The sequence below is a fragment of the Carex rostrata genome, chromosome 7 (assembly GCF_964058835.1).
Source record: "Carex rostrata chromosome 7, lpCarRost1.2, whole genome shotgun sequence".
In the NCBI taxonomy this organism is placed as follows: domain Eukaryota; kingdom Viridiplantae; phylum Streptophyta; class Magnoliopsida; order Poales; family Cyperaceae; genus Carex; species Carex rostrata.
The window spans coordinates 2695399-2720714 of NC_135924.1; the positions used below are offsets into that span (position 1 = coordinate 2695399).

The window sequence follows — 25316 nt, forward strand, 5'->3', positions numbered from 1 at the left end:
AACCAAGGCAGTGATGAACAAAACACCGTTTGAAGCATGGTTTGAAAGGAAGCCCAGTGTGGGGCATTTGCGTGTTTTTGGGTGCATCGCTTACACTCTCATAAGTACACAAAACCGAAAAAAACTGGATTCAAAATCTGAAAAGTGTGTGTTCATTGGGTATTGCATACAATCTAAAGGTTATAGGTTGTTTAATCCGGTGACAAAGAAGATTATAGTTGGTAGAAATATCATGTTCGATGAGAATGCTAGTTGGAGTTGGTCTATGGCGGAAAATAACACACCAATAGCTGAAATAGAAGATGAAGAAGAAGAAGACAGCAGTGAGCAGCCACAAAGCAGCCCAAGCTCGAGTAGCACTTCAAATCGGATGGTTGATCCGGATACACAAGGAAGAAAGGTACGATCCTTACAAGAATTGTATGAAACAACTCAGGTTTTGTATGTAGCAGATCCATTGTCCTTTGAAGAAGCCGTAGAAAGAAAGGAATGGGTGCAAGCAATGAAAGAAGAAATGAGTTCAATCGAGCAAAACCAAACCTGGAAGTTGGTGGAATTACCAAAAGATCGCAATGCAATTGGAGTTAAATGGGTTTACAAGACTAAATTTGGTCCAGATGGCAGTGTATTAAAGTGCAAAGCAAGATTAGTGGCAAAAGGATATGCGCAAAAGCAAGGCATAGACTATGAAGAGACATTCTCCCCGGTGGCCAGATTTGAAACGGTTCGGTTGTTGATTGCAATGGCTGCCCAGTTGAGACAACCTATCTATCAATTTGATGTGAAGTCAGCATTTCTCAATGGTGAACTAAAAGAAGAGGTTTATGTTGAGCAACCGGAAGGGTTTGTGGTGAAGGGCAAAGAACATTGGGTGTACCGTTTGTTCAAAGCATTATATGGCTTGAAGCAGGCCCCTCGTGCATGGTACAGCAAGATTGATGCACATTTTCAGAAATTGGGATTTGAGAGAAACAAGAATGAGCCTAATCTCTATGTCAAACGCAAAGAAACAGGAGGTTTAACAGCGGTATGTCTCTATGTTGATGATATGATTTATTTTGGCACAGATGATGCAATGGTGAAGGAGTTTAAAGAGCAAATGATGCATGTGTTTGAGATGACCGATCTTGGAGAAATGCATTACTTTCTAGGTCTGGAGGTTGAACAAGAGAAGGGGAGAATCTTTGTGTCCCAACGCAAGTATGCAAGAGATTTGGTAGAAAAGTTCGGATTAAAAGATTGCAATCCCGTACTAATTCCAATGAATACAAATGAGAAGTTGACAGCTATTGATGGAACCGGAGCTGCAGATGCAACTCGGTTTAGGAGTTTGGTGGGAGGTCTGTTGTACTTGACGCACACAAGACCAGACATCACACATGCAGTTGGAATGGTTGCAAGATACATGCAGAATCCAACTAAACAGCACATGGGAGCAGCAAAGCGAATTCTTAGGTACATTGCAGGTACAACAAGCTATGGTCTGTGGTACAAGGGTGTTGATGAACCGTGTTTGACAGGCTACAGCGATAGTGACTGGGCAGGCAGCATAGATGATCGAAAAAGCACAACAGGTCAGGTGTTCTTCTTTGGCAACAGCGTAATAAGTTGGAGTTCGAAGAAACAGTCAACAGTTGCACTATCGACCGCAGAAGCTGAGTACAATGCAGTAACATCAGCAGCATGCCAAGGTGTATGGTTAAGGCGCTTATTGGAAGAGTTAGATTGCGAGCAGAAAGGTGCAACAATACTCTATTGTGATAATCAGTCGACAATTGCAATTGGTAACAACCCAGTGCATCACAACAGAACAAAGCACATAGACACTCGGCTCCATTTCATACGAGACCTGATTGAGCAAAAGATGATAGAGTTGCAGTATGTGAACACGAACCAGCAAGTTGCAGATGTGCTGACCAAATCACTCACATGAGAGAAGTTCAATTGGTGTCGAGACATGATGAATGTGCTGGACTTTGGATTAAGGGGGGGTGTTGAAAATAATCCAAGTCAGCAGCAAAGTGCATAAGAGATGCAGTTTCTAGAAGATGCGGTTTAGTTGTAGATTTATTTTTTGTTAAAGATTAATTATAAACTGGGTGGTTAAATTTAGGCAGCATGTTTTCTGTTTAGACGTGTGCAGGGAGTTTAGAAATGATAGTTTCTATATTTAGTTTTGTCATGTAGCGGGTTGGTTATAATTGTAGCGGGTTGGTTATAGGCTAGTTATAGCAGCATTTTATTGGGGTTAGTGGGTTGGTTATAATTAGGGATATGCACCATCTTAAATACCGCATCTGTATCTGTTGATGAATTAATGAAGTTGTGAGAAAAATCAATTGCTGTGTATTCTGTTTTTTTCTTCCGAAAAAATTCCAACAAGAATTAAGTCTCCTTCAGCTTCATTTTTTTCTTTTAGTTTTTTTAGTCGCTTAGTCTTGTTGAATACCAGTTCCATAGCGAGGATTAACATCACCTTCTTTAGCCTCTTTTTTTTGGAATTATAATATCTTGTTTGAGCCTTAAGACATCTCTACTTCTGAATTAAGGCTCTTTAACTTTTACTCATGGATTAAGACAACTTAATATGAGTTTCTTAGTGCAGATTAAGATTTAATCATAGTTATGTTGAGAACAACCCCTGTGGTTTTCTCTATTTTGACGATCCTTCGAGCTCCTTGATTTTTTGAATTATGTGAATCGAGTATGATTTAAAGAACAAAGCAACTGGGTGCTTTAAATTGTTGATCTATTGCTTGACAATTCGAATTTATTTTTGTTGGTTTGGTGATTCCTATGCTCGATTAATACGTTTTTTAAACTAGGAGTGTTCAAACGGTTCGATTTGTTCGGTTTTCAACTGAATCGAAAATTTTTGGATTAAATGGATCGATTTTTCATTTGTAATGGATAGGTACGGTTCAATTTTTGAATTATTTTGATCGAGATGTTTGAATACATCGGAAACAAACAAAAGTTGAGTTAGAATGATTGAATTAAATGTCAAATGCTATAATATTTTAATAGGAAACAAACAAAGTTGAGTTGACTATATATATGATTGAATTGAATGTTATATTTTATAATTTAATTTTTATGATATTTTTGGTTGAAGTTTCATTTCAGCATCTGAATTGAATGTTTGGATATGCTTTTAGTATTTAATAGGAAACAAACATACATTGAGTCACAAGTTTATTTTTTTTAATATTATAATATTATATTTTCGCTCAATTACCTGGACTGAATGTTATTTTAATATGAAAATTATAAAATTTGATAGATTATGTATTTTGCTGAATAATCTAGCATAAATATTTCTTCTAGAATTTTTCAAAATTAATATCATTTTATTTAATTTATTATCTTTTCATGTTATTAATAAAATTTCGGTTACAAATTACTCAAGTGGAAATAATGGTAAGTTCTCACTAGTACAAAAAACCCCTTCACCGACGGTTGAAATACCCCTACACCGACTGTTATAGCGGCGTCAGTAAAGCCGGCGCCAGTGAATGTTACCTTTTACTGACGCTCTAAAAACAGTCAGTGTTGGGTTCAACACTAACTGTTTTTAAAGCGTCACTGTTGAACGCCAACACTGACGCTTTTGAAAACCGTCAGTGTTGAGTACCAACACTGACGCTTTAAAAATAGTCAGTATATTTAAAAACAGTCAGTGTTGGACATGGTTCTGTTTGATTCTAGGCTAGCCTCCATATTTTTGCTAGCCATATATTACCATTCAACATTTATTGACGTTAAAAAATTAATATGCCACAATCACAAACAAAAGACACCAAACAAGTTAATTGCCATTCAAAATTATCCAAATTACATGTTATCCAAATTACATGCCATATATCCACAAAACACACAAAAGACACCAAATTATCCAAGTTAATTGGCATCTAAAATCTATTTACTTGACTTAAATAAAAAATGCTTCTCTTTCTTGCAACCTATAACTAATATAAAGGATAGTACTACCCGAGAAGCGATGACATTCAATTGACGAGACCTATTCAACGTAATAAACATAGATTTAGGTCTTCTAATTTCTTGAAACTTTTCGAGGATATAGATTGTGCTTTCCTGAAACTTTTGGTACCGAGAACACCCAAATCAGAATTGTAGTCTGCCCTGTACAAATTTTACAAAAAAGGTTGTCAGCAAATAAAAACTGGTACTAGGCTGAAACTCTCCTCTTATAAAAGTTATTAGAAACCATGGCTAAAAAATACAGAAAAACATGAAATAAATCAAGGGTATAGGTTGCATCCTTCAGTTGTGTATTTCAGCAAAAATACCCTTCAGTTGTGTATTTCAGCAAAATGAAAGGAACAAGCACTGTAAAGGTCATGAGATAAATTGTATAAATCTTCATAAGAACAATATACACTAATGTAGAAGAGAAATCTAAATACAGAGAAAATTTTAAATCACTCACTGGCATTTGGGTATGCTGGTATTATACCAGTCTGTACTACTTGCCTCTATAAAAATATTTTTTTGAGAAAAAAGAGATGCACCTATTACCTATAAGAGAAGTGTACCCATCTCCCTGCCATCCTGGTTAAACGTCATCCTGGTTAAAAAATGTTTAAAATGGAAAATCCATTTAAATTATGTACTTGGTTAAAGTAAAAATGGTTTATGGATGCATAAGAGACATGCAAACAAGACCCTACTTTTACAGCATGGCATGGATAATTAAACAGATCTCTATCCAAAATTCGCCAAATTATGCAAAATTAAACAAACTAGGATGGATGGGCGAACAGGTAACAATTGGTAACCGAAGATTAAAAAGGTTGTCAATTGCCGAAGTATTGTCTGGAACCATGTGGTACCATCTAGTATGTGCCAAACCAGCTGCTGAAACATAAATAGACAGAAAATTTACCTTGATTGGTTGTTCCAACCTTGAAAAAAACTGCATACGAAGCATAGTAACACAAGGGGCTAACAATACTATAATAGAATCCTATTAATCAAATCCATTCAATTGGCCGCAATAAATTTATACTAATGGCAGCAAATTGATACATTCACTGGTAATCCATTATAATTAAAATTCAAAACTGATTCAATAATTGAATGCATCAATTTGCTAGATCAATTATGTCAAATAATTTATGTATCAAGGCTCAATTCCACTACTTGGCAGGCACTACCAAGGGTTTAAAAAAAAGGCTCAATTTCACAATTGATTTCACAATAACAATCTCAAAGGCTCAAGGGTTCGGTTCACATACTTGATACTACAACAACTCAAAACTATACAAGAACGTGATCACAACAATCGACAACAATTTCATGACATACAACTAAAATCAGCCCTCGGGGCTTATCGGGTGCAAACCCGTAAAGGGTAATAAAGAGAGATAGGAGGAATACCGTGATCCTCAAGACAAATTTAAACTAAAATCTGTGACCATCACTAACTCAAATTTCACCTCCCAGGAGATAATTGAAAAACGAGCTAGACAGGGCATATAATTTTTGTTGTCCATATGAAAAAATAAATTAACCCACCTGAAGTGACACCCCTGGTTGCCTGGACTTGCCTCGTGCTCCAATCACTACAGTCAGAAAACCATATGCAACTATCAAAGCCCTCGTCACAGGAGCATTCTCTACAGATCAATAGATCAAAAAGTATCAGAAAATTAGGAGAAAGTAATGCGCTTTTGCAATTAGTATAGTTTTCATTCTAAACGAAATAGATGCAGAAGTAATGCACTCCAGCTAGACAGGGCGAAGGAGTTTGATACCTGAGATATATAAAAGGCCTCATTTGTTCCATCATCTGATCATATCGGCCACCAATATCCAGCAAGGTTGCTTCAGGACTTGAGCCAGGATTACTCTCTTTCAAGTAAGGGTTGTTTTGGGAGTGAGGGTGTGAGGGAGTAACGGATTGAGGGCTACATATAAAATTCCTCATAAAAATTCAAGTAAGAGATGCATTACCTTGATAACTTCAGCTTCTGTTATCAAAGGGGCACCTCCAATAATGTCAAAATCACCCTGTGAGTATAATAGAAGTTCAAGGCTTAACGAAACACATAGATTGATAAACAGAAGCCTTAAAAGATGTATTTTAGTAAAATAAGGAATGTGATTACTTAACCTGAAGGAATCGGCTTGGAGTTGATCGCCCAATAGCTCTTCTGTAAACCCATACTACCTCATATCGCTTGAAAGATGTAATCTAGATAACGATAATATAAGCAATTCAGAAAATGACTTGATATTTTTTATGCTTTACCAGTTTACAGGTTGATAGACCAAAAAGTAAAAATTGCATAGAGGTGAAGGTCTGTGCTAAACGACGGGGCTCGTCTGTGCAGGGGTCAAGCTGAGGCTGACAGGAGCGCATCTGTGCTGTGCTAGTGCCGATCTGATGTGTCTGTGCTGGTGAGAGATAGAGAGAGAGATGGTGCGTCTCTATCCTGGTGCCGATCTGATCCGAGAGAGTGAGAGAGAGATGGGTAGGGATGATGCGAGAGAGCGAGAGAGCGAGAGAGAGATGGGTAGGTCTGAAGGCAGGAAGGAGAGGAGAGGAGGCAGGAAGGGTTTTGGGTCGGGAGGCAGGGAGGCGGGAGGATTTGGGGGTCGAGAGCGTGATTTGGAGCATATGAGATTTTTGTTTGGCGTGGAGGAATCGCGGCTGATCGAAATTTTGAGTTAGAAACCTGAGAAATTTCACAGCGGCACTGATTGAAAAATCACTGACGGTTTCCAATATAAAAAACAGTCGGTATTTGGCTCCCAACACTGACGGTTTTTAATAACAGTCAGTGTTGGCTGCTAACACTAACGGTTTTTAAAAACCGTCAGTGTTGAACACCAACACTGACTGTTTTTTAAAAACCGTCAGTGATTTATTTTGACAAAGGGTTAAAAATTTTGCAAGGAAGAGAAATAAAAAAGTTTGCAAAATAATTTGTATATATATAATTATATTATATAGATTGAATTTTATTTAAGAGAAATATTTTTTTGCAAAAGTTTATGGGATAAGTGAAAGTTTTGACAAATTAGTTTGGACATTCAATATTAGCTTATTTATGTTGAATTTGTACATATGTAAATCTAATTTATACAACATATAATATGGAAAAAAATAAAAATAAAATATTTTCAAACTTTTTATAGCTTTCATGGACAAATCATACATATAATTGTTGATTTTATAGAATTTAATTATTATTTGCTCTTTAGACAGGGCATCCTAAATTTACAGTGAATTATGAATTTAATTGATCATCTATAGAAGAAACATTAAAAGTCATTATTTATTCAAATATGTATAATTTGACTTTTAAGTACGAACAATATTTTGCAATGACTATTGCATTTGTTTACATTTACTCTAGGACAGTTCTTGCTTACATCTAACAGTTATGATATATTTCACACAAAAATGACAACTCAATCGTTTAAAAATGTTATTCGATGAAAAGTTAATTTTTTTTTATTAATTGAGCTAAATTTGGTATGTGTCATATTTATTCAATAAAAATGGACAAATTAAACTTTTTAATTGGAGCAATAATTTTTAAGATACCAATGAATTTTCATTCTCCACAAACATTTTTTTATTGACTCACCAAAACTATCACAAGCTAAAGAATGGTTATATCTAATTGCTAGCTAGAATGTTTTTTTTTTTTAGAAAAAAATAGAGTCTGGTCTTCAAAACTCCATTATTTATTAAGATTTCACATCCAATATTTAAATTGATGACCTTTCACACAAAAAGATACTGTATTTTCCACTAAATTAAAATTTGATTCTTACAGTATTGCTATTTAGATAGATAAATTGAATTCTTACACTAAATTATCAACACTGACGGTTTTTCAAAAAACAGTCAGTGTTGAGTACCAACTTGAAATTATCTTGTAATTATCTTGTAATTATTAAATTCGTATTTGTAAAAACTTGAAAGATTTTAAGTTTTAACTTGATTTTATTAAAAAAATTAATGTATTACATGTGTTCAATGAAATGTTCAAACCAAAATAATATATTTTTAATTATGATATTTGAAAAAAAAAATTAAGAACCAACACTGACGTTTCTTTAAAAACCGTCAGTGTTGGTTATCAACACTGACGCTTTTTAAAAAACAGTCAGTGTTGAACACCAACACTGACGCTTTAAAAACCGTCAGTGTTGGTGTTCAATACTGACTGTTTTTCAAAAACCGTCAGTGTTGATAACCAACACTGACTGTTTTTAAAGTGTCAGTGTTGACAACCAACACTGACGGTTTTTAAAGAAACAGTCAGTGTTGGTTATCAACACTGACAGTTTTTAAAGCGTCAGTGTTGAGTATCAAAACTGACGCTTTAAAAATCATCAGTGTTGGTGTTCAACACTGACTGTTTTTTTTAAAAACTGTCACTGTTTATAACAAACACTGACTGTTTTTCAAGCGTCAGTGTTGAATGACAATACTGACTGTTATTTAATAAAAGAGTCAGTGTAGGGATAGCAACACTGATGCTTCGGTTAAAACAGTCAGTGATTAAGGGTCGGTGAAGGGGTTTTTTGTACTAGTGTCTGAAGCTTTTTTTCCTATCTTGGTTTAGGAGCTAGATAAATAGACTGAAGTATTCCCAAAATTTAAACAGTTATATCTGGATAAATCCAGTGACAGTGCTAAAGGCCAAAATTTAAACAGTTATATCTGAATAAATCCAGTGACAGTGCTAAAGGCTAATTATATAAAGGGTAATTATAATTTTTTCCACATATTCATTTCTCATTTCTACTTTCAACTAATTAACTTTCTATTTTAACAATAACTATTATTTCTAACAACATTTATTTCTTTCATCTTTCTTCATTTCTCTTTCATCTTCATGTTCTTCTCCCATCTTTCTCTCCCACCTCTACCTCCCATCTCTCTCTCTTACCCATGCCTCCGCCTTTCTCTCACACCTTCGCCTCTTCCACCTCTGCCTCTACCTCCCTCTCCTATCTCTGCCTCCGCTTCCGTTTTTCCATCAATAAGCTACCTCTCTCTCTCACCTCGAAATGGTAAATACGATAAGCTCCCTCTCTCTCCCACCTCCGCTTCCACCTCCGTTTTTCCTGTCTATGCCTGCTGCTCCTGCTCTAGCGGACGTTCTGTCAGAGATCATCCATCACTCCATCCCAATCAAGCGCGCCTCTGCCGGGATTGAATACTTCAACGTGTATGAATGAATACTGGAGCACGCCTCTACCGGGTCACATCCATCAGTGTCGACCATATCAAAATATTTTTGTATTTGTGGATGCAATTAATCTCTTTCATGACTATGTTTTCCTTTCTCATGAATTAGCGAGTTATTTGCAAAAAAACAAAGCTTTATTAATTGTGAATTAAGCCACTACGTACTAAGAAATAAAATACAAATTTATTTTGAAAAAAATAGAGGTATACGAATGAATACTTAATATCTTAGGTATGAATACCTGCATGACAAGATATGAATATTTGTGCAACAGACAACTTAAAAGTATGTTATCATGGATCCCATTTGAAAGATAAAATTGTGTAGAAAACATTCGTGGTTTTAGATTTGCAAAATTTCTCACATCTCGTCAGAAACATTGTTTAGATTGAATGGAGAAGAAAACACCACCTCTAAAAACGTGTAAAAGATGGATGAGTGATGTATACAGTTTTTGTATTTACACTTGCACAACGAGGAAGAATATTTTCTCGATGAGGTATGAATATTTGTGTGGTGACATATGAATATTTATGCAATAGACAACTTGAAAGTATGTTATCATGGATCTCATTTGAAAGATAAAATTGTGTAGAAAATATTTGTGGTTTAAGATTTTCAAAATTTCTCACAGATCATCCAAAATATTAGTTAGATTGAACAGAGAAAAAAGAATCATCTCTAAAAATGTGTAAAAGATAGATGCGTGATGTGTCCAGTTTTTATATTTGCACTTGAACAACGAGGATAAATATTTTCTCGATGAGACTGAATACTTGTGCAACAGACAACTTAAAAATATGTCATCATTGATCTCATTTGAAAGATAAAATTATGTAGAAAATATTTGTGGTTTTAGATTTGCAAAATTCTCACCGATCATCAGAAATATTGATTAGATTGAATGGATAAAAAAATTACCTCTAAAAACGTGTCCATTTTTATTTAAATAATTGATATCTTAGGTATCAAGTAATATCTTAGGTATTAATACTTGATGTGTTATATATGAATACTTGCGTGACATTTGTAAAATCTTTCAAATATTAGGTGGTCCCCAAATAGTAAGTGGTCCCCTTAGGTAGTTGTTACGGGTGAAATGGAGAATTGTTACGGGGATAGCTAGCTAGGTGCTCCCGTTACATGAATGATATCTGTTACAATATTTTATATATATTTCTTAGTGCATGTAGTGAACATATAATTGTTTCTTAATAAAATCCTACTAGAACGAATATCATAAAAAAAAATTGTTCTGTACTGCAACCGTTTATTTTAAAATATGTCAACCATTTTCATATAAATAATCTAAATTTTTAATTAAAGAAAGGTTTAATTTAGATACAAATTAATTTTATTAACAAAAATATAAGCAATGTTATTTACAACTTTGGTTGTAATTATGAACAAAATGAGGAAAGCTAAAATAACATGACAATTATAAAAAAAAATGACATCAATAAAATTGAAAAAAAAATGTGATTATAAAAAATCACAAGACTATATTAATATCATTTTGAAAATTTTAAATAGTGTTTCAATAGACATGTAATACTGTAGGTATCTAAATTAATCAAAGAAAAGTAAACTAATTCAAAGATTAAAAAGAAAACTACAAATATTAATTTTCAGTTATATATTTCTTAAGATCAAATATATAATCTTGGGAAATTTTTATTGACAATTTTGCTCCTTATTCACATCACTATGTTGCTTGGAGATGACAAACTTGGATGCAATTAGCATATAGCTAATTTTAATAAATACCCGTATCTTCATGAGAAAAAAATTTAATAATGATGTCATGTTAGCATATAGAAAGTTAATGGCCTCTCCTAATGATTATTTCAAAGAGAAAACAAGTTTAATAAATTAATGTGAAAAACAAAAAGCAATATTTTATCATTATGTCACATTCACTGGCATCATGCAGTATGACAAGAGTAACCACTAAAATAAATATGATAGAGAATTAATTGACCATGCATATTCAGCCAAACCTAAAATATCATTTAGTCAACCAGGCCAATGGACCATATCTCAATTGAGCGCATAATTTTTCATTTTTCCTTTTCAAACTCATCTGATTACTGTATATATAGCCCAATTCACAACAAACTAATAAAAATATGCATTAAAACCAGTGTTCTAAATAGCGCGCTATAGCGGCGCTATAGCGTTTTTGGACACAAAACGCTAAGCTATACAATTAAAACACGCTATTTGAGCTACAGACGCTATAGCGGTAATAGCGGTCCGCTATAGCGCATAGCGTGTAGCGCAAATAGCGCCCGCTATGCAACATGCTGTTTTTTTTTTCTTTTCAATTTATATGGGCTTTAAATAAAGGCTCAGATTGGATTTTAACCGTGATTTTTTTTTATAATTGACATACTAAGCTTTATATTAAATTATTAATTATTATTTTAATAAAAAAAATTATTAATTATTAAATGAGATCAAATAAGGAAGCTACAGCGCGCTATGCAACATGAGCTGTTTTTTTTTTCTTTTTTTAATTTATATGGGATTTAAATAAAGGCTCAAATTAAATATATTAAGATATTTCTTGAAGTAACAAAATGATAATTACTATATGATAGTTTGAATATTTTGAATAGATTAAGATAATTAATTATGGCATGATGTCTAGGTTATTTTAAAATTTAAATAAAAAAAAGATAGATTATGTCATGATGCTGAATATATTTTGAATATAAAAAGATCGATAGTTTATGATATTAGTAATACTATGGATATTTTGAGTCGCAATTTGGACTTTGTATTGGTTCAATATGAATACTATAATTTTTTAATCAATTTGATGTTATTTATTATTCTATGAGACTTATATAATGTTGATATTTAGTACAAATATATGATATAATTTTTATAAAAATAAAAAAACGCTATGTGGCATAGCTTTCGCTATAGCGACGCTATTCGCTATAGCTTTTTTTTTCGGCTTCCCGCTATGACGCGATAAACGCTATTTAGAACCTTGATTAAAACAAAAACCTACGTCATATCTACTTCTTTGAATCAAATTTTCCTAGATATTCCTTTGATTTTTCAGATCATATTACCAAGTCAAATTAACCAATACCAGTCTAATTTTTCTTTTCTCACTTCTCTTTCTACACTACTATAGCACTGTAGATTCTCTGTCGCTAGAGATCAATAAAGATCATAAATTTTTCTTTTGTCAAGTATATTTTTACATGGAGAATATTTTGAATTGTTTAAATTAATTGTTTGAATTTTTTATAACCGGATATATAATTAATTCATAGCACAGTATTGTTTTGTGCTATGCAAAGTATCGTAGCCTAGCTCATGTCATCTTATCATGCATATACAGTATCTGCGAGGGCAAAAAGTAACTATCTGCGAAAGTATGCCGACATAAAGATCTTTTTTCTATTATTGGCAATAGTATATAATTGCATTCTTTGGTGTTGTTTGTCGCCTCTTAAAAATACCTACTTTTCTAACGTTACTTCTAACGTTGCTTCAATATTAGTTTGCCATTGCCACAGTGTCAACAATAGACTTGATAGCTACCAGCTCACTCAGATAAAAAAAGTCACGCTTGTCTATTAAGAGAAAAGGTAATGCCACTCAAGCATTCATCTCCGAGCACGCTAACTAATTCAACTACTAACTACTGTTTCCTCATTCTATTCCAAGCCAAAAAAATAATAATAGAAGTTTTTGTCGTCACTCATTTTTTTTTTGTGATCAATCTCATTCATTTTTTCTCAAATTTAAAATTATGAACTTCTTTTATTCGATTTTCTTTTTCATATGAGGTCCATAAATAAGTACTTTTGAGTTATATTTGTGTTGTTGTTTATTTTTTTTCTTGGTATGCTATATATAAAAACTGCACTTTGACTTTTCAAAGACTTGCACCCACTTTTTTTTTTCTCTCTGTCAATCTTGTCTGTTTTTTTGGCGATTTGTGAAAATTTTTGCGAATTTCAAATAAGATCCATGATAAAATACATTTGAGTTATATTTGTGTCGTTGATTATTTTTTCTTCTTGATATGTTAAGTTTAAAGACTTCATATGTTTGGTATAAAGAATTGATATATATATGTCTTGTATAAATTCTGCACTTTAAACATTTTAAATGGGCCGCGAATTAGAAAATTTTAATAGGGATGCAGGCTGGAAAATGGGCCGTGACAGCTTAATCGACAACAATTTTACAACAAGGGAAAATTTCCGACAATTCACATATCAATGGGCTCAATTTAATACTTGATTTCATATTCAATAGACAACCAAGCAATTAACAACACCTACATGAAATTAGATATGAGAACCCGATAACAAACAAAATATACGAAGCAATTCAGACTCAAGTCGAAAAGGGTCGATACCCTCGTGCCATCACAAGGCGAAACAGAAATTACACGAGTGTTTTACTTTCTCCGAGTGTTTGACGAGAGGTGGTGAGTACCAAGGTTGTAGCCGGCCGTGGCCATGTTCATCTTGCTTCTAGCCTCGTCTCAAACTTCACAAGCGCAAGCACGCAAGTACGCAACAAACCACAAGAAACCCTTAACTGGTATGAGCAAAAACCGCAACCCCAAAGATGAACGAGGAGGGAAATCCCAACCGGGTTTGGTGACATAAATTTGTAAAAAGAGAAGAAGAGATATTGAGAGAATCCTCAAGGAAGATGGGAAGAGAGCCGGATTATGTGGGTGGGGTCCGTGGTTAAGTGAGAGGGTCAAGTGGGCAGTGGGGGCCACTTTTCATAAAGAGAGAGAGGATACGGATTCAAAATCAAAATTTAATTGGGTTATGAGGAGCCAATCATTCTCCATGAAATAAGAGAAAGAAGATAGGTGCAATTTAATGATGTGGGCCCAACAGTAAGTTAAATAAATAAGGGAGGAAAGGAATAGAGTGAGGATATGGCCGTGTGGCTTTTCGTGCGGTCGATTCATTTTTTATTTTTTTTTCAAATTGTTGTTATAAATTATATTTTCTTTCGAATTGATTCGAAAGGTCTCGATTATTTTAGAAGTAAAATTTTCAGTTTCCTTTAATTTAAGTTTCGTTAAGTTACCACTTTTCTTGTAACCAATTTGAGTTTAATTTTCTATAATATTATATTTATAGTTCAAGTTTGTTTAATTTATCATATGCTTTTATTACTAAGATTTACCTTAAATCAATAATCTTAATTCTTCACATTGTTTTAAATATATTATAGTATGTTTAATTTCAAGGTTTCAATCTAATTGAATTTATTATTCTGTCTTCAAACTAAATTTTTAATTTGCTTGGAATTAAATTCTCATTTTACTATTATTATTACTTTATTTTTTTTATTTTTTTTATAGTTGTACATTTGATTTAGTTATCTAAAGTAAAATTTAAAATTTTAGTCATTGAAAATGTTAATATCTAAAACAGTAAGTATTCATAACTACGCATTGAAAATATGAATTGTTATGTTGCAAAATAACTTAACTTAGTTAATTTGTTTGGTTCTTGAATATATTGATAGTTATTAATAAAAATATTCATACTTCAAATATTCATACTTATAATTGAAGTATGAATTTTTCCATTGTAAAATATTTTAATTTAATTTTTTTTTATAAATGACTTTGTTTAACGCTTAATTGTATTAATATGTAATATAGAAAATATTCATACATGTGCATTGATGTACATATATTTATGTTGTAGACTATGTGCAAGTATTTATATCTCGTTGTGCAAATATTCATAACTCATTGAGCATGTATTCATACTTCGTAATGTAGTATAAATAGTTCATATGTCAAGTATTTGTATCTAAGCTAAGTATTTCAGAATCGATCACTTGACCATAGAATCAGAATCGCCTGAATCGGGTTGGAATCTCGAATTTTTTGGGCATAAACATGTTTTGTACTAAAAAATAGAAAAAAAAATGATAAATAAAATAATATAGATTCCTGATATATATATAGTAGAAAAATAAAGATAGAAAATGAAACAAAAAGAGGTAGAAAACATGGAAAAAAAAAACTATTAAAATGGATGATCCAACAAGAAGGACTGAAATGAAGATGAGAGAGAAGTGGAGGCAGCCATTTATATGTTTTTAAATGTTCCACGTAGCTTTATCCATCAATTCGATTGGACAAGCGATAAATCAACAATTTAAAGCACCCGATTGGTTGTTTAAACCATACTCGATTCACATAATTAGAAAAATCAAGTAGCTCGAAGGCTTATCAAAAGAAAGAAACCACAGGGACGTGTCAACAACACACTAAGTCCCGGGGCTTTGTTCAACATCAAAATTCACAAGAAAAGATAGAAGGCAAGAGAGCTCGATTGAGATGTTAGACATATAGAGTAGAGACAGTCAGAGAGAAGGCGGGGAGCAGGTGAAGGTGTAGGCCGCTGACATATGGGTCCATTCTGAAATTTAATTTATTATTATATATATTTTTTTCAGGTTATAACATCCTTAATCAAGAGTCAATAACGACTAATTAATCTGTGTATTATTTAGTTCAGTGTGAACTATGTCACACTGAATTTTTGGGGACCTACAAAACACCTTGAGCTAGCTAGGTCTCATACTTGGCCAAATTTGGCTCCTTTAATCTTTTTGTTTTATTAAAAAAGAAAAAGCATAATTTGGTGATAATTATCCTAGGCGTTTTTATAATACAAGAAACTTATCTTTCTTAGAATCATCACCTTTTGGTTCTTTCCTGAAAAGCTCTAGCTAGGTTTTGTTTGGAATCGTATAATTTTCTGGAAGAATCAAGCAGCTTCCAAATACCATGAAAGAAAAGATGCATCTTGCTTCTTGTTTGGGATTTGAATTACACCATGTTTGGATGGAGAGTAGAGGAAGAAATGGGAGGTAAATAATATAAGGGAATGGAATAGGATAGAAATGAAGATTAGCATATTTAACATCTTCGTGTTTGGATGATTAATGAGAGAAAATTAATGTAACTTTCTTTTCCGTCTTATTTCTTGTTTAGTTGATTAACATTTAGGAGATTAATAAGAAATTCGGTGACTATTGTAGGTTTGAGGAAAAAATCTTATATGACAATTATATATAAAAGATATAGGGTTTGACACTTTTATCATTTTTTTTAAAAATATTTGTAACAAAATTTATTTTCATCCATTACACTCCAATTTGGGAGGGAAACTGATTCTATTAATTATAATGATACAAGGTTAAACCTTTCATCTCCTGTACCCTTCACCTCCGACATAATTTTATCAATCAAACACGATTCAACGGAAAGTTTTTGTTCATTTCCATTCCATCCCTCCCTCTACTCTCCATCCAAACAAGGTGTTAGGGAACTTTGAAAAATTTTATGTATATTTTTAAAATTATTGAAATTATAAATTTTTCTTTCTAAAATTTATAATATCATATTTAGTCTTCTAAATTTTAAAAACTCATTACAGAAAAATTAGGTATGTATATTCAAATTAGAGGCATGATATATTGACTTTTATATTAAAACTCATTTTAAAATTATAATTTTTTTATTTGATACTTTATTAATATAAAAAGAATATATAGCATACACAAAATAAATGTTTAGTTATTTTGTTTAGTCTTTTAATTTGTTAATTCGTGACAATAATTAATTCAATACCTCACTTGTTGTGTACGAACAAACATGTATCTTTTCTGAATTCTCAATTGAGAATTTTGTGGTACGCTTAGAGTCAGAAAGCATTGCAAAATTATTCTAGACATTGATCTTTTAACTTTTTAATTCACATATAAATAAAGTTGAAATGTGATAAATTTTTATGAGGACAGAAAAATAATATAAATCACTTCTAATGTATGAAGTCAAACTATTCTCCATTTACTAAGAGTTTCATTTTGGGCCTAGAAGATAATTCTTTTATCTGAGCCCAATTAACTGAGTTTCATTTTGGGCCTAGAACAATTCATCAATGGATATATATTTGATGGTACACAACAATTAATTCATCAATGGATCTGTATACCATTCAAGTAAATCAACTAAAATTAATTACCACAAGTAATTGGCAGTACAAGTAAAAGAAGCCCAAGTGACAATAAACTCTACTTAATTTCTGATTTAGGTCTTTGCGACAACTCTTAACACCTTTAAATCTTGCATCTCCCTATTTACAAATACTCTTATCTTTATTCATCTTATACTCTACTGTCGTTTTCATATACTCTTATCTTTATTCATCTGTTTATCCATTTAAAAATGTATAACAAATTAAAATCCAACCATAATCTTAACAAGGAAAATATATTTCAAAATTATTTGTTTTATTAATATACAATAAATTAATCAGTGCAAACTCATCTTCGAAAAAAAAAAATTACAATGCTGGAGCAAAATCAGCAAGTAGGTTTGTCATCAGGGGGAGGCAGCATTTTTGCCTCTGTACTATTACCATTCTTTGTTATAAACACAGTATCCATTCCCCAGATTGAGTGTGTTTCATAGTGACAGTGCATGAACCAAACACCTAATTTAATTACAAAACCAAAATATTTTATGATTAGTATCTAAAAAACACTTAAAACAACAATTTGTAACAATAACTAATCTACTATTTGATTAATTTTGCTGATCTACTTAATTAGTCCGGATCAACTATCTAATCAAATATTGCTAGAAAGATCATTCTCATTGTAGTTGTGTAACACCTTTGATTGTCAAAATTAAATCTATAAAAAGATTAATTAATTGATATTTAAAAGAAAAAAAAAAAAAAAAAGACTAAACTCACCCGGATTAGCTGCCCTAAAGCGGATAGTTGCCCAACCGTTCTTCGGCACACCCAAAGTGCTCTGATGTGGCGGATCAACCAAGTTGTAACTCAGAGGATCTGTTGTGTTGTCGAAGTTGCCGGTTCCTCTTCCAATGACATAGAATCTGTGGCCGTGCAAGTGTATTGGATGGGTAACCTGTCCGTCTACTAAGTTAGTGCCCTGAAACACAATCTCCACAGTTGTGTTATACTCGAGAACTTTCACTTTTGTCGATTTTTCAACAAATTTTGCATTTTCTTGATATTGTGCATCAGTAAAATTGAAGAAGAGCGGTGGTTGGTCAGGGAAGTCAGTGGTGTACACACCTGCAATAGAATTATAATATGCATCTAGCATAGCAATTTTTGGGTTTTGGAAACTAGCATTGTTCATACTAGCAGCAAGTGTAGTACCGTTTTGACCATTACATCTGCTTGTAGGGCACCGTTGTTCATTCGAAGATATCGTGATATACATTTTGACATCGACAGTTTGGGTTAAGACAGCTGGGTCATCTGAGCCGGCTAGCGAGCGAAGACCACTAATGAACGCAGCTGATGCATTAGTGTCATTGTGGTTTGGTAAGGATGTGTAAACCGGTCTTATTGATGGAGAGAAATGATTAGTTTTGTATTCTAAAATAGCTACACTTTCATTCTTATCTCTAGGGGCTCCAGAACTTCCATCAAAGTATAGATCCGCGATCATGTAATAACGGAATGGGGAAGAAGAGTTTTTGAATTGATTGGCCTGTAAGAGGAGGTCCATTGTTTGGCCCGGGTTGATCACTATATATTTATTCATGTAAGGCTTCGTATAGCTGGCGTCAATTCCAACCACCGTTACATTGTGGCCGGAAACCCCAAAAAGGAATGCATTTTCCATGGCTGCATTTATTACACGGAGGAGGTACATTTTGCCTTGTTCGACTTGTGCCTTAAAAGTTTCTGCAACAAAAATAAAAATGAAAAATATACGTAGTTAGACAACATTTTATTTTAAAAAAATAATAAATTTTGATGCTAATTTTGTTTAAATTGATAAAGTAAAGCACATTGTCAAAGAGAATCTCCATCTTATGAAATATTATAAATAAGCAAATTCCTATACCAGGAACAATAAATTACCATTTGCTGAGCATGGCATGAAGTCACCAGGCTGTCCATTGATGGTGTTGGCATCAGAAAGATCGATTTGACCGCGATATTCAGCTGCACTTTGGTACATTTCTGTTATGTTTCTGTTCCACCATTCTCCTAGAATCAAAGTGAATTCTTTATGGGGTTTGTGGAAGGGGAAGGTGGTTCCGAGCTTCGGGTAAATAACAATAGCACCGTGAACAGTAGCACGATCATATTCGCTATGTGCATGCCACCATAGCGTGCCTTCTTCTTCCGTAAATTGGATCCGTTGTGTGTAGTTGACTCTTGGTTGGATAGGGCACTGAGTAATGTATTCCGGTCCATCTGACCACGGGTCCCTTGGCTGGTTTATGCCATGCCTATAGAAATTAGATGAATACTTGTTAGTCTTGCATGTATTGAAATAATTCCATGGTTCTGAAACTCGGAATCGGACACTTGGCTATGGAATTGGAATCGGATGAATCGGCCGGAATTGGAAAAATCGGATCGGAAACTCGTATTTTTTTGGCAGAACCTTGTTTTGTAGCCAAAATATAGAAAAAAATTGGAAAATTTTTTTTTGTCAAGAAATTATGTTAAGACAATATTATAATCTATTAATATGATATAATACATGCATTACAACCGAAACATGTTGTTACTGTCAAATGCTATGACGACCTGACTAGATCATCTCGACATTCTATGTATTAAAATATAAAAAGGGATATTGTTGTATTGAGCTAAATAATAAATTACTTAAAAAAAAGATAACTAAATAATAAAGTTATTAATGTCATAACAATCAAATTTGTAGTGTAATTATTTAAAAATATATATTTAATTTTAAAATAAAATAAAGAAAATAAAAATACTAAATAAAATGTACAAGAGAAAAATAAAAATTTTAGTTTCTACTTTTATATTTCTAGAACAATCAAATTTCTATCGTTTAAATAAGAAACACACACGACACTTGAGTGTCATCAACTGTAAAGTTCTCAACATATACCAATAGTTGACCTTGACTACATATATCAATAGTTGATATGAACATGGTTTACGATGAAACAATTTATGTTCTCAAAATAAAGCCCTATAGTTCACATACACCCAGTCTATTTAACATTCTATAATGCTTTCACCCTTCTTCTCTTCTCCGCAGCCCAATCTGTTTTCCCCAATTTTCTTCGACGGCAATGCCAAAATACAAATTGGTTCGATTTAATCCACAAAATAGTTTAATTTTGCTCTTAGCGCAAGAGAAATAGAGAAAATTTGGCTTATTGTTTCGATTGATAATCAATTTTATCGGTTTTCTGCATGTAACTAGAAAACCTGAGTCAACTCGGGAAAAATCGGTTCGCCTCCGGACGATTCCGGTCCGACTCGGCCGAGTTAACTCGGAATCGGTCGATTTTTCAAACCATGAATAATTCCTTAATTAATATTGTAAAAAACATATTCTTTATGTATGTACTATGTATATATACCAGTGGATGGTAATGTTCTTGTTCCCTCTGTTGATGACCTTGACATAGACTGTGTCGCCTCTGCGAGCGGATATAGTGGGTCCCGGATATGATCCATTGACAGTTAGCATGCTCTTTGTATGATTGCAGAGCCGGGTGTAGATAGCTTCTTGAATCTATTTAAGGGAAATATCAAAAAATAAAATATATATGTATACATATATCAAGTTACAAGTTCATACTTCATAGTTTGGTTTCTCTAGCTGTAAGTATATTTTATTTTGAACTGGTTCCGATCACTAGCTAGTTGGGTTTGTGATGCATACTAGCTAGAAAAGCATGCATAGATGATTTGACTATTTTATTCCAATATTTAAGTTCCCTTTGTTTCTTTTGGGAAGAGCTGGAATGCATTTTATTGTTTAATTGTGTTATGTAAACCAAAGCCTGAATTGGATGAAGATGAACCGGTCTTCTAGTAATTTTATTGCCTGAGCGAATTTTTGCCGAAAACTCATCTGACTCGTGTTGATCATGTGATGATCAGAGATGTAGCCATTGTGAATTCGAATTGAAATGTAGTATAAGTCAGAGAGATAAGTGAGTTTGAGGAAAATAAGAAAGACGATATATGAGTAATTAATGAGAGGTAGTACAGTTGGCTAGAGAAAAAAGTTTTAGAATTGTTCGTTAACTAAAAATTGAGAATTCAATTTCACCTCACAACTTGAGAACCTCTGCGCGAAGATTTCCAAATATATATATATATATATATATATATATATTGGCGACAGTGTGATATAGAACAAGAGAGCTTAGCTTAGAAATTACTTGATTAATCTTTGAATTTGTTCCATAAACAACCTTTTATAATTATATAATCATCAATCGGGTTTCTAATTTATTTTTGTATGCATGAATTGTATTGTACATTTATCAAATCCAAATAAAAGTATTGTACATTTGTACCACTGAACTATGTGAATAAAATCACATTGTTACCATAATATTTAATAAGAATATGATTTGTAATTTTTCACAACTTTTCTGAGAACAAAACAGTTAAGCTTTTATAGGAACCTGACAACTGTCTGGCAAATTCAATCACTGGTCAAATCTTCCAATTCTAACTACCTAATATATGAAGTTTTCAAACCTAGCATATCAAGTCTCTAAAAACTGTAAAATTTAATCTCCAAGTACAATTTCATATGAAGATTATATTAAGCAATTCGGATCGATAGATTAATAATACGGACCGATCGGCACTTTGCCAATACCATAACATCACTTGTTCCTTTTATTCAAGTATAGTGCCTTCAGAGTTGATAATGCTAATACCAAATACATATCCGCCTTTCAATGGGAGAATACAAATAAAAATATGGATAAATGTCAACAAAATTTAAAAATCAAATCCGCCTTTGTCGAATACAGATATGGAACGGATAATTGATGAATACATATTCGGATACAAATACAAAATAAATAATTGTAAGTCATATGAAATTTAAAATACAAATTTTAATTAACAAAATTTAAATATGGGAAAGAAAAACTACTGTCCGGACCTATCATGCTTAAATAAATAAAAGTTAATAAAAACAAATTTGTGAGATAGAATTCGGAAAGAATTGTCCAGAGTAATTCGCTCGAATTGCTGTCTAGTCCACCAATCATGAGCTCCTGTCCGGTCTTCAAATTAGTCACACGATGTACATTAAAGTCTAAAGTCTAAGTTTAAGCCTATATACAATATCTACTCTCAACAACAAGATTTATTCTGATGAGTGATGAGTGTTGTTTTATGCAATCCTCGAATTATATTGTTTAATTAATTTGCAAAATATACAATAATTATATTTAACGTTTTCATTGTATAATAAGTTTGCAGGTTTAATAACATTATATTTACAAGATTAAGTTTGAAAAACCAATAAAATCAACAAGATCGACTTTATGAAGATTAAGATTATAAATTGTAATATCAAATAGAGAAGTAAAGTAAATTTGAAATTGTTGATTTCTAAAACTATCTGTTAAGTATAGAACCAAAACATTTAGTATGGAATGTATTGAATGGTACCGAATGGGTAGAGGAACATTTTTGTACAAAATAATCATTCCGGTTAGCAATCATTCATAACGGAATGTTCCGCACCATTTTGGGACTCCCCGGATTGACTCCGTTCTGAATGAATGTTTGCCGTATTGTTCGCCATTCAAGTTACACAAAATTAGGATGAAATATAATATCCATTTTATGCGGACATAAATGTACTGAATGATTAATGTATAATTAAAAAAAGGTGAAATCCCTAATTAATTTCAATTATATTTGAACTATATGTTTGAACGAAAGATCACAGTACTGAATGGATCGGTTCAAATACCAAGATTTGAAACTCCCTCTATAAATATAGTTAATACTCTAACTTCATATTTGAGCTACCCGCCTCTAAGTTTCAAAAACACTTATTATGTGCTCTTGAGAGCTTCAATCTTTCAGAGAGCTAAAACTTTGATACTCTTTTGAAAATCTCAAATCCACTTGACTAATCTACTTCTAGATTTAGCGTGGAGATCTACTCTAGTGCTCCCTTGGAATAGCCGTGTGACTTCTTGCTTGTAGGGTATTAAGCGCTCACCGGCTCGAGCGTTTCCACTTACATATATTCGTAGTTATGTGATAATCCCCTACGTAGGACTCTTCAACTGGAGCTTCTAGGCTCAACCTTGTACAGGAGTTGTCTGTGACTTCCCCATGTGTGTTGAGCTTGCATGTCACTAGTTGTATCATTTTTTCATTGAATAATAGAAGAGGTACGCCGACAAAGTTGTGTTGTCTCAAAGACAACCATTTTAAGCTGAACTCCATTAACATTCCGCGTGCCATTCTCTCTTACTTTATTTATTTACTTTATATTGTTAATTGATTGCGATGTTTCATCTACTATCACTAAAAATATCTAAGTTGAGTCACCATATTGATCATCATCTTCTAATTACGTACCTAACCCAATGAGGTAATGAGTTGGATTAGCCTTTCGTAAAAGAAAAAAAAGATGCCTTTTTGAGTATGAGGCAAGTTACATTGGACATCGAATCATTTTCATTCCGATACCTATTGTTAAATCTAACTCTCAATTATACCAATATTAATTGTGAATTGTGCATAGCAGAGAAATCACTTACAACGAAAGTACGATGATGAATCTTGGCCCCACATGGGATGGAGAATAAACAGCATAGCATCAGACCGACGGCTACTGGCCATAACGAGAAAAGCTTACTAATAAACATGGTGCTTGAAAATTAAAAATAAACCAAAACCAATATTGCTCAATATTTTGTAGGGTTGTTTCCTTTCACCGAGGAGACTGAGCTGTATTTATAATTAAACCATGTGAACCCTTTTCTTTCCATTAATTATTCCAAAAACATTACTATCAAGTGTACGTGGCTCTGGCTATTAGCTGTTAATTTTATAACTATATTTTATATATACTTAGCTATCAAGTGTACGTGGCTCTGGCTATTAGCTGTTAATTGTAATAAAAAATGCATCATACTTAGAAAATTCATTTAAAAAATGCTTGTAAGACCATTACTTGTGACTTGTGAGTAATTAATGTTTGTTTAATTCGTGAAACTAGTACATAAAACACAATCATACATGACATATACACGCATGTAAAAAAATTGCACATTAACAGTGTATAATGAGAGGAGACATTCAGGCAAAAAAAAGCTCCAACATACACAAACGGTCTAAAAGTTTTGAACTGTTTCCGGAAGTCACATTTATTTGTGCTCAATTTAATAGTACTAAACCGTCTATGGTTGTACTACTTTATACAGTCTTTTCTAAAATACCGTTTATTATTTTGCTCAGATTCCGAACACTATTTTTTAGTTCAAACTGTGTTATTCATTCTTGTCTCACACACTTACACCACTTAAATCCAGCCCCTCCCTTACTTTGACCTGAACAAAAGACGAACCAACCAACCAACCTGTATGGGTAAATGTAGTTGTTAAATTTGACCTGAAATATATAGAGACTCACTTGTTCAAAGAGTTTGAATTTCACATTAAATTAATCACCCTAAACAATAAAATAATTAAATCTTCTACGAATCCTGACATGACTTGCACATGACAATTAAGTTGCCAACCCCAACATGTCAATTTGCCACCTCTAAGGATCAGCAGAAAAAAAAAAAAAAAAAAAAAAAAGGAACGAGAGAGATAATTTGAAGTGAGAATTTCATATATACCACTCAAAAACTATGAAATTACGTATTTACCATCTAAATTTTTATAATTACATATTTACCATCTAAAAATATAATAACTCACATATTTACTCAATTAATCAAAAAATGAGATTAATTAAGTTTAAGATTATATAAAATATAATTAACAAGTTATTTAGTCGCTTCTGCTTCTCTGGCCCTTCCTCTTTTGCTCATAGATTTTCCTTCCGCCTTTTTTGATGTAACTTTCTATTTTCTTTTAAACTCTCTTCTCATCTCGTCTCTCCCGCTTAAACTCAGAGAGAAGGGGCAACAGACTCAGATTTAAGGATTCTAACTCCAGCTTGATTGTCTAAAACAAGGTAACCGTTCCAACTTTTTCAACAAAATAACTCAATACTGAATTCGACGCTAATATTG

The 25316-nt window shown here is 32.7% G+C and overlaps 2 protein-coding genes across 3 annotated transcripts in view; one reads left to right on the forward strand and one right to left on the reverse strand.

The window, feature by feature from the left end:
• The window catches only part of LOC144557616 (putative laccase-9), a 96843-nt gene that overhangs the window by 42232 nt on the left and 29295 nt on the right, over positions 1 to 25316 (forward strand). The gene's annotated exons all lie outside the window — the stretch shown is intronic.
• Positions 17573 to 24014, reverse strand: LOC144557583 (putative laccase-9). Its single transcript, XM_078306177.1, has 5 exons — positions 23833 to 24014; positions 20659 to 20813; positions 19169 to 19542; positions 18020 to 18988; positions 17573 to 17755 (listed from the first exon to the last, which is right to left on the reverse strand). Exons 1-5 carry the CDS (start codon positions 23938 to 23940, stop codon positions 17625 to 17627), a joined length of 1737 nt encoding a protein of 578 aa, XP_078162303.1. The 5' UTR covers positions 23941 to 24014; the 3' UTR covers positions 17573 to 17624.

Excerpts from the sequence above, each read along its gene's own strand:
- LOC144557583 (XM_078306177.1), bottom strand. The coding sequence starts at position 23,940 with ATGTTTATTAGTAAGCTTTTCTCGTTATGGCCAGTAGCCGTCGGTCTG. Across the intron at positions 19,543-20,658 it reads AAGAACATTACCATCCACTG|GCATGGCATAAACCAGCCAA; the intron begins GTATATATACAT and ends TAATTTCTATAG. Across the intron at positions 18,989-19,168 it reads CATGCCATGCTCAGCAAATG|AAACTTTTAAGGCACAAGTC; the intron begins GTAATTTATTGT and ends TTTTTGTTGCAG.